The sequence below is a fragment of the Leptopilina boulardi genome, unplaced genomic scaffold (assembly GCF_019393585.1).
Source record: "Leptopilina boulardi isolate dan_hultmark-lab unplaced genomic scaffold, ZJU_Lbou_2.1 LbouV2_372, whole genome shotgun sequence".
Lineage (NCBI taxonomy): Eukaryota > Metazoa > Arthropoda > Insecta > Hymenoptera > Figitidae > Leptopilina > Leptopilina boulardi.
In genome coordinates, this window is record NW_026137943.1 from 2,645,570 (window position 1) to 2,664,276 (window position 18,707).

At 28.0% G+C, this 18,707-nt stretch overlaps 1 protein-coding gene across 1 annotated transcript in view; it reads left to right on the plus strand.

Annotated features, from left to right (window-relative positions):
* The window catches only part of LOC127287761 (homeobox protein dve-1), a 40,331-nt gene that overhangs the window by 14,458 nt on the left and 7,166 nt on the right, over window positions 1-18,707 (plus strand). The window contains exon 3 of the mRNA XM_051314859.1: window positions 18,142-18,281. Coding sequence (XP_051170816.1) covers window positions 18,142-18,281 — 140 coding nt within the window. The remainder of the gene's footprint in view (window positions 1-18,141; window positions 18,282-18,707) is intronic.

Sequence of the window (18,707 nt, forward strand, 5' to 3'; positions counted from 1 at the left end):
TGACTATATCTTATATTAAGATACTTCTTTTTCATTGAAATATATTGGCTTTAACCTAGAAATTTTAGTTTTTAAAATTGATAGTGATTTTACGCAAAAATATATAGGTTATGATATTTAATCAAGAAATGTAAACTCGGGTCATTTTTTACAAATAGATTTAGAGACATATGAAAGTATAAAGTGGCTCGTGTCCATGAATGAGAGAGAGAGAGAAAGAGGGGATGAGATCGATCGTTACTTGATAATTTGTAGGCCTACCAGACGTCTCCTGTATCAGGAGACCATACATTCTAGTATATATAGTTTCTTGTGTGTGCGTTTTATATACACAACACATAATATTCGTGTCTCAACTCAGTGAAATAATATATATGCAAATAAGATCTTTTGTTCAATACATGATGGCTTATTTTTACGAACCGGACAGTAGAAGATAAGTGAAGGTTAATGGTATTCCCGAAAACCTTATATAGACAGAGAGACGTCTCGTGACCCAAATAAGGGCTTTTTGTAGGACCCCAGCGAATAGGATAACAGGAATATTGCTGAATATATATATATATAACATCCTTACGCACCCTCAGAACGCATTCGTATATATAATATACAACTTTCCTCCTGAGGAATTTCGTCCTGGATGTGTATATTCCTGTGGGATGCGTATGCTTTCCTGCTAGTTGTTTACGCATGATCTTCTGAAAAAAAAGAACGCGTTCACTCTCATATATATATACATATATATATTCTTTGTGGAGTATAGGAACCAGTTGATAAATAGGGAATTTTTCAATCTCTATAGATGGAAAAAACAGAGTTAATTTTTTTAAAATATAATATGTATTTGAGTATTATATTATATTATATTATATTATATTATATTATATTATATTATATTATATTATATTATATTATATTATATTATATTATATTATATTATATTATATTATATTATATTATATTATATTATATTATATTATATTATATTATATTATATTATATTATATTATATTATATTATATTATATTATATTATATTATATTATATTATATTATATTATATTATATTATATCATATAACAGTGAAAACTTTCGCTGTTTTAGTGAAACATTTCGCTGTTTAAATTATCCGAAACTTATCGCTGTTCCATATATAAAGAATTTTTTTTCCCTGCAATAACAAGTTTATTTGGCTCAATCAAATTCCTTTCTTTGTTCGGCAAAAATTTATTAAAATAAACCAAACGTTTATTTAGATCACATTTGTTGGTTATTTTAAAAAAAAAAAATTATTTGAAACAAACAAATCGCTAAGTTAGTGGAGAGAAATTTTCCAGTTTAATTTTTTTTGAAAAAACAAAATAAGAATTAAAAAAATTTGTTATTTATTAAAAAGGACATAGAAAAGAACTTTTTTTTTCATGGCTATATACTATCCTGTTATTTTGTAACACGTATATCCCCTCTAAATCGCCCCGAGGTATTTCTCTATTTATATATACAATAATATACATATATATATATAGAGGTTGTTTCCTTCCTTTGTGGATATATTTTGGATTTTGTTAATACTAGTTTGTCATTTATATATAAAGCGCGCGCAAACCTATGTTTGTGGTGAAGGTGAACGCGGATAAGGCAATTGATGGGGGTTAGTAGACACCCCCATGGGAATGTGGGTAAGGCTACTGTGTGACCTCTCCATCCCAGGAGAACAGGATAATCGCAGAAGACGTGGAGAGGTACTAAAAGAGATTCGTTAAGGGAGAGCGAGAGAGTATAAAGGGGAAGAAGGATAGAAATATACAAAAAAAAGGGGTTGGAAAAACAAGAATTTTTTATTATACAATTTCTGAGAAAGTATTTCGTAATTTTTTTATTTAATTACAACGAAATTTATTTTACTTACAATGAAAAAAAATTATTAATAATAATAATTATTATTATAATAAAAAATTATAATATTGTAGGTAATTATTATTATAATATTATAATTATTATTATAATATTAGTATATATTAACATCTACTTATAGCAAATAATTTTTGAATTGAACTAAATAAACTGTATTTCAACCAATAATTTATGTATTTAAAAAAAGGTACCATTTAATTGAATTAAATAAAATAATTATTTATCACGGAAGAGAATATTTACCTGAAACAGCGAATGGTTTCACTAGAATAGAAAAAGTTTTTTTTATTTGATTCAAGTAACCGATTATTTGAATCAAATTAATTTTTTTCCACTTCATATTTTTTACATCCATAGAAATTATTAAATTATTTAAATTAGCAAAATTAGATTGTATTTTAAAGATTAAGGATACTTTTTCTTTGAAAAGAAAATTTGAATTAAAAATTCCAAAAATCAAAGTGATTTTTTCTAATTTTCTCACTTCAAATAAAATTTTATAAAATTTCTAATTTTATTTTGAAATAAATAAAATTTATGAATATGAGGAATACAGAAATATATAGAATAAAGAATATATAAAATAAGAGACAAATTTGAACTAGGACTAAAATCCTTTGAATTGTTTCATGAGCTCCTGGTAAGAGAACCCCTTGAAGTTTGGAGAAATCTAGGATCGAAGGATGGGAAGCACACATATTTATTTCTTCACAAGTAATTTGCTAATATTTCAAACGAATGCGAAATCTTTTTTTTTCTATCGTTAAATGATATTCAGAAAAAAATCTTGATATATAGAAAAAGAAAGTTTTATTCTTCACAACCAGGCCAGGATCAAATACCTTGTCGATTTTGCTAATCGTGCGAATATCGCATGCGACCACTTTTATGCTTTCCTGTTCTCTTAAGGATTCGCGTATCCTTAGAATTAGGCACAATCAATTCTAAGTTACTTTTTTTTAACGCTCTCGGCATTGAAGCGAACGATAAAAATTCTATTTGAACTAAATAAAAAATTTATTTAAACCAAATGAAATTTATTTGAACTAAATAAAAAATATTTTCTAGCAAATAAAAAATATATTTTTAAATATCAGAACTAAATAAATATTTATATGTTTCAAGTAAATTTTATTTGGACTAAAGAGAAATTTATTTGGTACAAATAAAATATATTTGAGTCAATTATAATTTATTCTACCAAAATAAAAATTAATTTATTTAAACCAACTGAAATTTATTTGAACCAAATAAAAAATATTTTCTAGCAAATAAAAAATATATTTTTAAATATCAGAACTAAATAAATATTTATATGTTTCAAGTAAATTTTATTTGGACTAAAGAGAAGTATATTTTGTACAAATAAAATGTATTTGAATCAATTAAAATTTATTCTACCAAAATAAAAATTAATGTATTTGAAATATATTTTCCATCTCAAAACTAAATAAATATTTATAGGCTTTAAGTAAATTTTATTTGAACCAAATGAAAATTTCTTTATACTAAATAAAAATTTATTTAAAAAATGAAATTTATTTAAACCAAATAAAATGTATTTGAACCAACAAAACTTTATTTGAAATCAATAAATAGTGTTGTGACAAATATATTTTTATTCAATTCAAATAAAAAATAATAATTTACCCAAATAAATTCAGTTTTATAAATTTTAAAGTTTGGAGAATAACAAAAATTTCTCCGGTTAAATTTTGTTTTGAACCATAAAAAATAATTCCCACGTTAGAAAAAAATTGTTGGCCCTGAAAAGGGCCGATTTTTGTTAAATTCGTTGATTATCGATAGATATTAAAACCATATTCGATAATAACAGCTCTTTCAAGTGATGTCTTCAATAAAATACTTCTTCGAAGATCACTTTTCGACACTCTTGTAACTTTCTTCTTCTTGACAATAATAGCGTTGATCCATTGGGCGTTTGTTCTTATTACTCGCTGTTGGTCCATTGTAAATATTCAATTATTCCAACAAGACTGACACTTTTCTTCTTTGATTTCACTGGGCTAACTGGTAGAGGGAAAATTTTTCATCTATCTTTTATACGCAAATGAATCCCCATGTTTTCGAAAAAACCCCCCTTCCAATTTAGCAATAGCCAATCAGAACAAAGGAGGAAGTTTATAAATACAAGTTGAAAATATCAAACAGTAATTAGTATCACTTGAAACTTCTTTGCGCTAGGACGAAAGGAACAATAGTCCTTTAAAGGGTCTTCCGCGCCAGGCGCCAGACGGGACAACACTTTAATTATCTCACCGCAGGTAGCAAAGACATTGGGAATTGGATAAATCGATACTCACACAGTGTAGTGCTAAATTATTTTGAATTTGTTTCTCCATATCGAAAAAATATAATTTCCACATTTATCCGTTAATTTTTTTATTTATTATTTGATAATAATTAATAATAATAATTAATAATTGAATTTATTATAATAATATTAAAATTTAATTATTTGGTTCAAGTAAATTTTTATTTGAATCAAATAATTTGTTTTTTTTCTATAAATAAACAATTTATGTAGCTGCATAATTTTTCATGAAAATAAAAATTAATTTCATTTCTATTTTGTCTTTTTTTTCAATGTGCAAAAATAATCTTTTTCCAAAGAAAGAAGTACTATTTCTTATATTTAAAACCGCTTCTGAAAAAAAAATCCTACATATATAGTGAATTGAATTCTCTCAATAAAAACCGGATACAGGAGTGCCGCTACTAAGTATATATATCGAGTTGCGTAAAGAAATCGCGATCTTAACTTTAATCCTAATCCTCTCGACGTTTCTACTTCACGATAGATAGAGAGAATATTATAATCTTCAGATTAAAATGCTGCGGGTAAATGGGATTTTTGATGAGGAAGAGGTTATTATAGGGATAAGAAAAAAAAAAGTTGGTGGGGGTACAAGAAGAATAAACGGGGGAAATAAATAAAGAACAGGAACATGATCTTAATTCTCCAAGTCCCCAGTCAGCTTAAATAATCTCTATCTTTTTTCTCTCTCTCTCTCTCTCTATATATGTATAACGTTATATTGCCCAAAAATTTTGCCCATCAGAAAGAATAAAAAGAAGAGGTGGGGGAAAGTTAAGATTCATAATTTACGATCTTTGAAAATAATCCCCGCGACAGTAGCTATATATGTGAGTGTGAGGTGCGTTCTCCCGACAGGCAAAAAATAATATATAAAAAAAAGCCTTATCCTTTGATCCAGGATTTATTTAACTATGTCCCGGACCAGCTTATCCCGAGGGAGGCTTTAGGCTTTTCTGTATAGGAAGGGGGAAGAGTATTGATTTTTAGCTAGGGATTAGTGCATAGTTGAAGCGAATGTGCTTTGTGTTGTATATTTTATAACAAGAAGCGATTTTTTAAATATTTATTTTCACGTAATTTATAAATTTATGTTTATATGATTTTGCAATAATTACGAGAAAAAAAAAGATTCGTCTCTTCACGTTCTTTAGTCTTCTTTTTTTTAAATTATTAGAAGATCGAGATTTGTACACCCAGAGAAATATATTTGAGTTAAATAAACGTATATATTTTTCTCACAGCCCATATTTATTTGGGATAAATAAAATTTTTTTTATTTAAATTAAATAAAAATTTATTTCAATCAAATAAATTGTGGAAAAAATATTTCTAAACTTTTTTCTATTTTTCCTCAAAAACGAAATTTGGTTCTTCTCAAGATTTGATTTGTACTTAGATTCGGTTGTGTGTACTTAGTGTATCGACTTTTATGAGCTAAGTAGCTTGACGGTTGGTAGACTGCAGATAAAGATAACGAGGGACCCTTCTTATTCTTTTCGAACTTTTTTCTTTTTTTTTTTTTCCTTCTTATGCAGCTGAAGATTAAGCTGAGATCACTGACCCGCGTATAGATAAACCGTCATCCGAAAGCTTACTCACACAAATAAATATATAAATTTGTGTGCGTGCATTTATTAGTTGGCAAAAGGTTTTTATCAACCCTTGTTTCGGAATTGATTCGTCATAAATGTTCGTTGCACTTTGAACCGATGAACATTAATAAATGTGTTTCACTCATTATTGGCCTGGTCACCGATAACGTAAAACGCAGTATATAAAATCTCATTTTATACAGAGGTTCAAGAGCGCATAAAGAAAAAAGAAATAATTTAATATAGGAAGACAATCTGTCTAGTGTGTAAAATAATTATTGCATTATTCCCTTCGCTTTTGTTAAAGATAATTAAATCCAAGTGTGTTTTTGATAATTTTTTTTTAAAATACAAAAGCTTTTTTTTTTATTACAATATAAATGGGATAGAAATTAGAAAAAAATTTATTCAAAAAAAATGCTGTTTATTTTATCTATTTTGTTTTTTTAAATTTTGTAATCCGATTTGTAATATGTATTTTGTAATTATGATTTTCAAACGATTTTTATAAAAATATATCGTAAAGAAAAAGATCTAAAGTAATGTTTTTATATTTTGCATCATAAACGATTCGTAAAAATTATTTTAAATTATTTGTTATAATTACTAAATTATTTATTATTAAAATTCAAATTAATTAAATATGTTAATTCTTGTAAATATATTTTATTGTATTTTTAATTAGCAACACTTTCCATTTTAATAAAAGACAAATTTCTAATATAAAAAAAATTTATTTCTATTTTTTTCAATCATGAAAATTATTTAATTAATTATTAATTATTAATTAATTAATTATTAATTATTTTAATTATTATTTAATTTTAATTATTTATTATTATTAATTATTTGTTTCAATTGGAAGATTAAATTTTGTAAAACGATTTTTGCGCGATTTGTTTTCAATTTTCTGTTAGAATTATGTGACTAATGCTTTTGAAATAGTTATATATTACAACCGTGTGTGGCGCTGCTGCGCTGTGGTTCTGTTGCAGTGAGTGAAACCTCTATATTACTTGTTCTTTGTTTTTAACAATATAATATAATAGAAAGAAAAATAAATTAAATAAAATATAACATTTTTGTATAAGCAGCTGATTGGACAAATAAAATAACCTATAAACTATGATTCAATATGAGATAATAGAATATAATAAATAATAATAGAATATAAAAAATAGAATTTTTAGGTTAGGAATCTTGTTGACGTCATTGATAACCCCATTAAAAAATTCGAGATTAATTAAAAATAATTTATTAATACAACCACTTTGAAATGTTTTTCTGTTCCCTCATATATATTTTTCCCAATTATTCATTATCTAGTATGAAACACTTGCTTTTAGCCACTAAATCCAATACAACGCACTAATCACATTCAACGAATATTTTTACAGTTTTTCTATACAGATTTATTTTAAGTAACGTGAAGTTGTTTCTTAACTCATTTTGATGCAGCAAAAATGAGTTCAGTTTTTTTTTCTATGCATAAAAAAAACAGGTGCACTAGTGCCAAATAATCTCGTTGGGATTTCTAGATAAAAAGGTTTAATATACATAAATATTTAAAATTAAAAATAGATTACTTTTTTAAAAATTGTTTTATAATCCTCAAAAAACAAATTTTATATATTTAAAATAATTCAAATTTAATAATTAGATATATCGAAGAGCAGATAATATTTTGTTTTTTTTTGGGAAAACGAGCGAGCATACGTGATTTTGGAGAAAATCATATTGCAATATAGTGAAATGAAGCATCCGGCAAATGGGTGTTGATGAGAATTGCTGATTGTAAAGAGGAGGCAAATGTGTGTGAGCACGTTCCTATATGAGCATGAGAGAGCAGTGTAAATCGTATTAGGGATTATTGCGCGATCAAAAATATCCCCTGGAGGATAATCCCTAAAGGCAGTGTCAATGTGTGAGTGGAATTAACTTTGCCTGTGTGTCCAACAATTCTCTCTCTCTCCCTCTCTCTTTCTCTTCATCCATAATTTTATCCTTCTTCCTTGCGTTTAATAATTCTTTCTCTCTTTTTACATATTCCCTCTCTCTCTCTCTCTCCTTCTAACTCTGTTACTCTCTGTTACTTGGATCGTTAAATCCAAGTACACACGAATATCTCGTCATTTTCTACCTCTGTATTCAGCTATTAATTTATATCTTTCATCTCTCTTTCAAGGACATGTTAAATGTATATATATACATGAAACGTATTCGTTGATTGTCACATGCATTTTGTGAACATTTTTTTATTTTATTTACTTTTTTCGTTTTTGAAAAAATATCCATTGGTATTTATGTAATTGAAAAAAAATTGTAGAATACTACGAGTAAAAATAATAAAAAAAAAAAAAAATAATAGCAATAATAATAAGATTATTATTACAATAATTTTTATATGACAAAATTAAGTTTAAGTAAAGAATAATAAGAAGGTAATTAAGAGGGAATATTTACTAATTACTATATTAACTATAATGAATAGGGAAGATTATTTATTAAGAAACAATTTTTGGGGAAAATTATTTTTTTCAAAAGAAAGCATCGGGGAGATGGGATTTCCCGACATTGTGTATTCATAAATGGCCACAACGTCGTGGCCTTAATGTTCTAAGACTCTTAAGCAAAAATGTAAAGGTAGCCTTTAAGTCCGTATTAATGTAGTCGGTGTCGTTATATCAAAGGCCCTCGTCTTCTATCTATATTTTTTAATAGGATTTCATTTCTACTCTCTCTCTCTCTCTTATTAAATTTTTAAAAACTTCAATTTGAATTTAAACATTTTTGTGTATTTTCCCCTTTTTTTAACTAAAAAGAATATTGTTTTTGAGATGGTATTTGTTTCAAATACAGAAATTATTGCCTAATAAAGTTTATTTAATTCAAATAAAAATTATTTGGTTCAATTAAAAACAAAAATTCTTTTAAGAATATATTTTTGACGCCTAAAAATATTTCCCATTCTTCTTGCAGTTAGAATATATATGTTAAAATAAGAATAATATTCTTAAAAGAAGAATATTTTTTTTTTAAAATTGTTTTCTATTTTAAATTATATATTCTAACTGTAAGATTAAAATACATGTTAAATATTCTTAAATAGGCGCCAAGAAAATATTTTTAGAGTTTTGTTTTTTCGGTGGATCCGGTTATAAATATATATATATATATATATATGTTGCAATTGACGATATCGCAAAAGGCAACGCGCGCGCGCGCTACAATCCTATTTCTTTCTTATGCAAAATCTAAGGCGTACAGAGCGTTAAGGGATTAAAAGTCTACTCTATAGGGTCAGCTGAAGGCTTAGGACGCCTAACAAGATTAGCCTAAGACGTCGAGTTCGCATATACCAAGGATTATATATTATGTATTCACCTGATGTATATTCACAAAGATCTAGTTCGCCTAGAAGTGGTCAGTGAATTTACTTGCAAGAAATTCTCATTAAAATTTGCCAGTTAGACATTTCATTTAAATGCCCAACTATTATGATTTCATCAGTCTTACTTTTGTATAGTCAAATAAAAAGATTTTCCATTTAGTAATAGCTTTTTGATTATAAGTTTTAGAAAATATAAAATTTATTTTTTAAAATTATAATACATTATAATAAAATATAATAATCTTAAAATATAGTAATAGTAATATTATATATATAGTAATATATAATAATAATTTATTTTATATTTATAAATTTTTTTTTTTTAAATAAAGCGAATGGAACAATTGCGAATTCGTTAATGATTGAGGTTCTTGTAACTTTCTTTCTCTTTTTCTCTCACACGTCATAACAGAGTGCATTCGAAAAGATATAGACATATATAAATGGAAGAAAGAACGTCAAGGGGAAGCCTTATCTACTCCCTGGTCGACTAGTACTCCATTTCAAGTTGAGATACGAGAGCAGCCACGGTTTTAATGTCTTTTCTCCTGTTTTTGATTAAGAGAGGCAAACCGACTATATAACGACAAAAGAAGGAAAAAGGGCTCTCTCTTCCATATCACGAACAAGAGTGAGATACAAGATTATATATATATATATATATATATACACTTTGAGTAATTGTCGACTTATGATTATAAGATTGTCAAAAGATGCTTTCGTTCCTCTTTAAAATGATACCACAAAGAATTTTTTTTGATATTTTATCATTATTTGTTTTTTCTTTTTTTTTTTTGATAATTGATATTATAAAGGGCTTTAGAATATAAATTTATGTAGGAAAATTTTTAATGGAAGAAAGTTTTGAAATTCTGTTCTCGCTTATGTATATAGAAGGGGCTAAAGGGTATAGCGGTTTTTGTAAGGGGGATGCTCTGATACGATTTCACGCTGGATTTGCGTAAGATCTCCGCTAAGGAGCCCTGTATAACCCCCGTTCAACTCGCCGCATACTCCTTCTTCAGTTTAGAAATTGCTCAAGAAGATTAAGGAACGATTTTAGTCATTGTTTCCCAAAAACAAATTTTCACGACGAAATAATAATAATAATTGTAGCAAAAATAAAATATGTCCTATGACTTAAAATTAATAATTCATTGAATTAAATATTATTTAAATGATTTTAATTATTTTTATTATTTGAAGTTTTTTTTACTTCAATTAGAATATTCGAGTTTCAAAATATTTTTATATTGAAATTGGGATCGGCTAAACTGCAATACGCCATCTGGTGGGGACCCATTCTCTCCCTCCATTTTCTTTCTTTGTCTCTCTTCAATTAATAGGTTAGAAAGAGTAGAAAAAACAAAATGGAGGGAGAGAATGGGTCAAAGTTACTAGATTGTTACTAGACCACCGTTCCCAATACTATGTATTTTTTCGATCAAATATTTATTGAAATTAAAATTTTATTTTATTTAAATGAACAAAAATTTATCAAAGAAAAAATTCTTGAAATTTTTTTAAGTTATCCCAAAATTCCAACCTCAAGTCTCTCCTCGGGATATATATATAACTTTTTCACGTTTTCCTTAGATCTTATTTTTAAAATTCTTTCTTCTAATAACAAAAAATACGTAATTATAATTTTAATATTTTATTTTATATAAAAATTTTTGTTCTAATAATCAAATATTTTATTTTCATTTTTAGGTTAAGTTTGCGAATTCGTTATATTTACTTTCAATGCGTTTATATATTTCTCCATGATTTATTTTCGGAGAAGTTGCACTAGTTCTTCATTCAACATTTTTTGAATAATAATTAATATTTACTTACTAATATATCAAAGCATTTAACAAAACTTTTTCATCGTTAACTGTCCATGCCTTTTGACGTTAAGTAAAACTGACGTCACGCAGAGTTGCCAATGAACGCAACTGCGCTTGCGCTGCTATAACTAGAAAAAGGCGCTCTTATTTAAAATGCCTTATTATAAAAAAATGTTTAGAAAACAATAAAAACTAATTGTAAACGTTAAATTTATTGTTATTATGTTTTGTAATCTAATTATCACGGGAATTTTTTTTTATATAATTAAAAAATGTTGAATTTAAATTTCTAAATAATAATAATTAATAAACACATACGTGCTTTGTTAAGACTTAAAATTATTTTGAAAATAATGAATAAAACATTTAAAAAAAACATAATTAAAAATAAAAAACAATAAATATAACGCTTACAATTTTTTTTATTCAATATATTAAATAAAAAAAAAATATTTTGCCAGTCGATGCGTGGAAAATTTGAAATTGTTTGACAAGTTTTGGTGCGAGTGTATAATAATAAGAAGAAGGAAGGGTTAAAACTTGTACTAAGATGCTTATAGAGTATAAGCTCTTATACAAGACTGAGAATAAGAGGGGTTGTTTCGTCGCCTATTCTTTGGTCCACACATCCACATATATGTACATATAATCGTTCCTTGCAAACTCTCTCTCTCTCTCTCTCTCTCTCATTTTCCATCGTAAATGTTTTCTGCGTTCAAAAAGTATATGTTCTAGTCTATTTGTAAACTCCCCCCCAAATTTTCTAGTTACGTCTATAAGATTAAAATTACTTTAGCAAACTGCGAAGGGAGCAAGAACGCGTCTCGTAAAGGAGCTTAATTTAGATATTTTCCTATATATATATATATATATTCAGAGATAATTTACATTTAACTGTTAATTTCTTGTTTTTTTTATTTTTTTCAAAAAATTGTAAAAATTTTCAATTTAAATGAGTCAGTTTCTTGTGTGACAACCTGATTTAGAATTAGGGACAGGGAGCAGTTGAAATCCTCAGAAGGAAGAGGAGCTGATCCTTCCGGCGACCAAAGTGAGGGAGAGAGAGAGAGAGTCCTGCAGGATGACGTAGTAATCCCAAGGGGAACCTCCGTACTCGGCCTTAGCCTTGGCTTAAGCCATAAGGGTTTGCATACACATTCTCACATATATATGCACACATACATTCAAGATAATTCACATACGAATCTAATCCGAGAGGGGTTTTAGCGTGGCTGACCCTTAGACGTCGAGAAATAGGTATCCTGGACTTACAATTAGTTGTTATACACGGATTTATTATTCACTATAATCCACCCCTCTTCACCCTTGGATTTTAAATCTTCAATCGAAAAAAAGAATTCAATCGAAATATATATGATTCTGAAAAAAGGGGGAAAAAATGTCTCTTTTCAATGTAGGGAACATTAAATTCCTATCTTTTTAGTTTGTTTCTAAGTAAAAATTGAAATGAGGCAAATTTGTACCAAAAATACGCTCTCTGGGTCAAAAAGCATTTTTTCTATATATGTAAGGTGGAAAAAAAATTCTTTTTAGAAAACAATAACCTAAAAATCGAAATATTTCTTCCTTTTCTCTTCTTTTTTATGTATATTTTCGAGAAAAAATGATTTTTATTAGAATATAAAAAAATATATATATAATTAAAAATCGTGCATGTAAAATATTGCGTGTCGTCGCGTAAAGTTCGCGTGCGATTTAAGCTCTCTGTATAGCCTAAGTAAAGTAAAGTATAGTATAAAGAGAGTATTGGCGAAAGCACTAGATAAGACATAATGAGATAACCTTCTGGGCTTATAAGATCACTAGCCACGCGACGAAACCCTCCAAAATCCCAGCGTTAGCATCACATTTTTAGGATTGGATCACGCTATACCTTTTTTTTTTTCTTAATCTTTATATATTTTCTTGCATTTTCCATACAATAATTTATCATTTTTAATCCTATTTATTTATCAATTTAATATATTTAATGAATCACCATTTTTTTTTGGTGGTGGAGGACAAAAAAAAGTATATTCCTTTTCAAGAATATTTTTTCTTAAAAAAAATTATTTCCTATGAAAATAAATATTCCTGCTTTGTATATATATATATATATTCAAATTATGTCATTAAATTAATTAAAAATTTCAAAAAGTTATAAAATTGAAATCGGAAATCACGAAAATGGATTTTAAGGGAGTTTGGATCTTTAAATCGTGAGCGTAGTTTCTAACATAGAGCTCATTAAGCGAGATGAAAATACAATTGAAAAAAAAATGGATGGAAACGAAAAGAAGAGAGGAACGGGAGAGAAATATAGAATCGAAAAATGAAACGAGAGAGAGAGAGAGAGAAATATTTTAGAAAGGGAAGAGAGGAACTTTTATGCGGATGAGAGTGAGGGGTTCATGATAAAGACTTTCGAAAGAGTTGGTCCCTTATCTACAAAGTACGACATCCGCCGGATCAGCCTCAGATAACTGAAACCGCCTACACTTCCTTCTTTGGACGTTTAGACTCTAAATTCCAGGATCGAAACAAAGCCTCATTTACGTCCGGTTAACCGTGAAAATATACATATATATACAATTTTTTTACTATATACATATATATATAAATGCTCACTAATCTTTCACGCTTCCATATGGTTCTTATAATTGGCACTGATTTATTGCATATTTGATAACGAAAAACTTCCGTTTCTCAAGTTCAACGAGCTCAACAAAAATAAAAGCTATTATATATATATTTCTGATTCTTTACGTATATAGCGTACAATTTCTTATCCCTTATGTTTTTTTTTTTTAAAGAAATATGTAAAAAAAATTCAACGTGAAAAATTAATTTCTGTGTTTACAAACAAAAATAATAATCAATGGCCACTTTTAGTCATAACGTTATATAATTTATTTTTTAAATGCCAATTTGAGAGCCAAATCGTATTGGCCTCGTACTATTCTATTTAGTACGAGTTAGTAAGTTAGTAGAATTAAATACTAATATGGTTCCAGGTGAAAAAAAATTTTTTATCTATATTTTTCGATGTTAATTTTTTTTTTTTGCGTCATAGTGAAGCCTAAATTATTTCATAAAAATCAAAACAAAACTTTGTTATATTTTAGCAGAAGTAATATAATTAACTTCCCCAAGTAGATTATTACATTACATTACATTACATTTTGAATTTTTGAAATCTGACTTTAGATTCGTAATCAGCGACCCTCAAAACCCCTGAGTAATAATTTTTAAGTATTTTTAAATCATTTTTGCCATTTTTTGAAAAATTGTCCGCCATATTGGCTCGGCCATTTTGAATTTTTGAAATCTGACTTTAGATTCGTAATCAGCGACCCCAAAAACCCCCGAGTAACAATTTTTAAGTATTTTTAAATCATTTTTGACATTTTTTGAAAAATCGTCCGCCATATTGGCTCCGCCATTTTAAAATTTTAAAATCTGACTTTGGAATCGTAATCAGCGACCTTAAATACCATAGTATACACATTTGCACAAATTTTGGTCATTCAAAAATTTACTGACATTTTGGGCCCACTTATGAGATTTTGGCCTCGACTGCGAAGGGGTTAAATAAAGTGTAATTGCATTAATTTGGCAAGAATAAATGCCGTGAATACGAATCAGATTAAAAATCAGAATCTAACAGAATTGTCATGGTGAAGCCTTCACATATTTTATAATTTTCTCTGTTAAATAAAGTGTATATGTAAATAAAGTGTTGATATATTGTTTAAAAAATCAGTAATGGTTGTGCGTCATGGTAAAGCCTTTTTCAGTAAAACGCGTATTTTATTGATAAAAATTATATGGTAATAATAAAATTACATTATTTATAAAAATATTTGAATTAATCGATTTTTCCGAGACACACTATTCAATTTTATAAGTAAAAAGAAAAATTGGAATATAAGAATTCCTTTTTGTTATATATAAAAAGGAAATAAAAGAAAAAACATATTTTTTGATACCCTTCAAAGACGAAGTGATAATGGATTCATTCGACGGAAGCGAGAAAGAGAATTAAAGGGAGAAAGAAATCAGAGTTTACTAAGTGAGAAAAAGATTATTTTTTTTTATTCGCGCATTGAAAACGATTTTTTTTTTTTTATATATCTTGTGAGGGTTATTTTTTTTTATCTCGTGTTCTCCAGTGAATTATATGGAAAGTTAAGCCGCACATAAGGTGTGAGCATAACATTCATTTAAAAGCTTAAATAGTTTGTTTACAAGCTCGTAACTTGAAAATGGAGGGAAGAATGTAGGCGAATGGATGGGATTTAATTTTCTAAGGTTTCTTTCTTGACTTACTCTTTTATATATATACATATACAAAAAGCCCTTGATCGAAATCTAATCATAAAAACATATTCCATTTAATCAAAAATTTGAAAATATTTTTTTTTTTGAAATTAAAAAGAGGAAGTCGAAAAAAATAGTTGATTACTTATTTAAGAGGAATTTCGTAAATTTTAGCATTTAGGGTAAATATTTATTTATCCTAAATTTTGAATAATCTTCTACAATGAGCCGGCGATGTTGCATAAATCTTCTCTCTGTTAAACACGTGTGCACTAATTAACCTAATTTTTATTTTCCTCAAGATAAGATTTCTGACAAAAGTTTAAATAAATCTCATTCTCTCTCTCTCTCTCAAAAAAAGAGGCTATCAACTGCAATTTCTTTTTAATTGTTGATTAAGAAACGTTGCAAAACATTTGTTAATTATTAATTAATAATTAATTGGAATAATTTTTTTTTTTATAAAAAGAACTTTCACTTGATATTGAGAATTAAAGATGGAAAAAAAAGTGTAACGACGATAATTCGCCAAGTTTTTTTTTTTTATAATCTCCAACTTTTTAAAGACATTTCTCATTTCTGGTGTTGGTCTGACTTGGACTATCAGACTTCCGTTATCATTGCCGGGTTCCGCGTGACGGAAACGTCAAGTCGCATCGTCTTTGACAGTACCCATTGAAAGATAAGCTCCACCAGAGGACACCCTCCAGAGGACTTAAAATCTCTCCCTTTTTGTATATATATATAAGGCAAACTCGATTTCTTATTATTTTGACCAGAGATTCCCCTTTTTAGAAACGTCATTCTTTTTTCTTTTTGTTAACCTCTTTATTAATTGTTCTTACATTTTTTTTAATTCATTTTTTTTCCAAAATTGAAATTTTATGCATACTGAAACTAATTCGAGAGGTAAAGAAAGAAAATTGAAAATTTGTACCAAATTTCAGTTCTCTGGGTCAAAATGGTTTTGTTTTATGTTAGGATTATAAATCGGTGTAAACAAAAGTTTCTTTTGCTATTATTACCTTTGTGAAACCGAAACCAAAATGAAAATATTTCTTTCTTTTTAGCTTTTTTATTGGTAAAAGTAGAACATTGCAAATTTGTACCAAATTTCCGCTCTCTAGGTCAAAATGACTCTGTTTTATATAGTGAATATAAATTGGTGCAAAAAAAGTTATTTTTGCTAAGAAACCTAGAAATCAAAATTATTTTTAACTTTTTTGTTGATAAATATAGAAAAGTGCCAATTTTCAGCTCTCTAGGTCAAAATGGCCCTGTTTTATTTACGAAACAAATCAATGCAAAAAAAGTTCCTTTTTCTATTACGTTCATGAAATCAGATACCTAAAATTCCTGTCTCTTCATTTCAGATGAATATAATTTATTTCAAAAAATTTATTACAATAAAAAGATAATTAACAACTTTTCTGTTTGATAAAATTCTATTGAATGAAAATTTTCATTTACTTTTTCATAGCCAATAAAATTTATTTATTGATGCAAAAAATGATAATTAATATAATATATTTTTTTGTTGAAATTAATAATATATGCTTTTTGAGGGCAATAAAATATGCAATTTAATCTCAAAGGTAGATTGAGACATTACTAATAAACGTAGTTGTAGATATAAAGGGAGTTGAACGAGCAAATCCTTCGATGTAAAAGCCCACCTTAAACCAGCTGATCCTGACACAAAGACGGCGGCAGAGCAAGACCCTTTAATGAAAACTATACGTCCCTGGATTAAAGTGGCCACTGGTCAGCCCATGGAAACCAACTACCCGATACGAGAGAGAGAGAGAGATAGAGCTTGTCTTATGCAACCTGCTGACTAACCTATATATATATATACATACAGTTAGGCACTCTATATGGTCGTCGAGCGTATTAGATGGAAGTTTGGGCATTAATACCTAATAACATGACCACGTCGGTAAATCCTTTGTTGGCCATCTTGGTCCAGACTTAACACCTTCAGTTCATGGATACTGCGAAGACGGTGATCTGGACCGAGAAGAGATCGTAGAATTGATCCCCTTCACTTCTAATTAACAGTTTAATTTAAATTTTGTCAAGTTTTCAAAAATTAAAATCTCACAGAAGAGATTTTTTTTTTATATGTCAATTAATATCTTAAGATTAAAATCCAGGGTAAGACGCTTTTGGATTGGCACAAGTGGAGAAATGTCCTTTGACAGTGGTAAAGTGAATTCCCGTCTCTCTCTCATTTACTCTTTCACCACGTGTGCCTTCTCTTTGGTACTATGGGTTTTCAGAGAGGTCTGGGATTACACGCTGAAGTGGGATAGAATCAGAGACTTAAGTCAGGGTTAAACAAGGATCGTCGCTATTGTACCGCGAACCGAGGTTCCATTGTCTCTGGATAGACGAGTGGATCTGCATATGCTTAGCGCGGGGAACACTTGGGACACAATCTTCAACCCTCTATTTTCCACCTTCGCTTTTCACATGCCACATTTAGATTCTACCTTTTATAATTCAACCCCTTTTTGCGCATTTATCCGCCAATACTTGATTTTAATTCCTCAACCTTGGCTTTTACTTTATTGTTAGCTTCGGATTATGGATTATTTTAATATCTACAAAGAACCTTGACTTCTTATATTTCAAGGTTTTGATTATTAACAAAAGAAATAGTAAATAAACTCATTGTTTTATTAAACTATTTTTACCAAAAAAAACAAAGGAGATTTATTTGTAATGAGGATTTCTTTATTGATTTCAGTTAAAAGTCTTCCAGTTCATTGTGTCGTTGAAGCGATTCACAGTATTGTGGAAAGTCGCGCGACTTCTCGTGACAATTGGAGGAGGCCTCATGTTGAAAAAGACACCTATGTTTTTATTCCAGCCGTGATGCCATTTCAGGTGAGTTTTAAATTGTTAACATTAGAATTTGTTATTTAGAAGTTGAGACTAATTATTACCGTTAGAAAATAAACGAAATTCTGATACCACTTCTTACAACCAATGCTTCAAGAAATTTTGAACATTTGTAACTGATGCTACTGGTAACTGATTCTTGAAGTAGTACTGTTCAAGTTTCTTTAAATAGTTCTGTAAATGATACACAGCAAATTCTGAAAGTACTGGAAGCAATTCCAATAATACTTTAACAAATTCTAAAAGTGGTTTTGAAACTGATACCACTTCAAATCCTCAAAAAAAAAAACTTGAAACTGATGCTACATTTAAACCTCTACAAAATCCTTAAACTAATCCTTAACTAAATCCTACATCTAGTACTAGAAGAAATTCCATAATTGGAATTTTAACAAATTCTTGAAATACTCC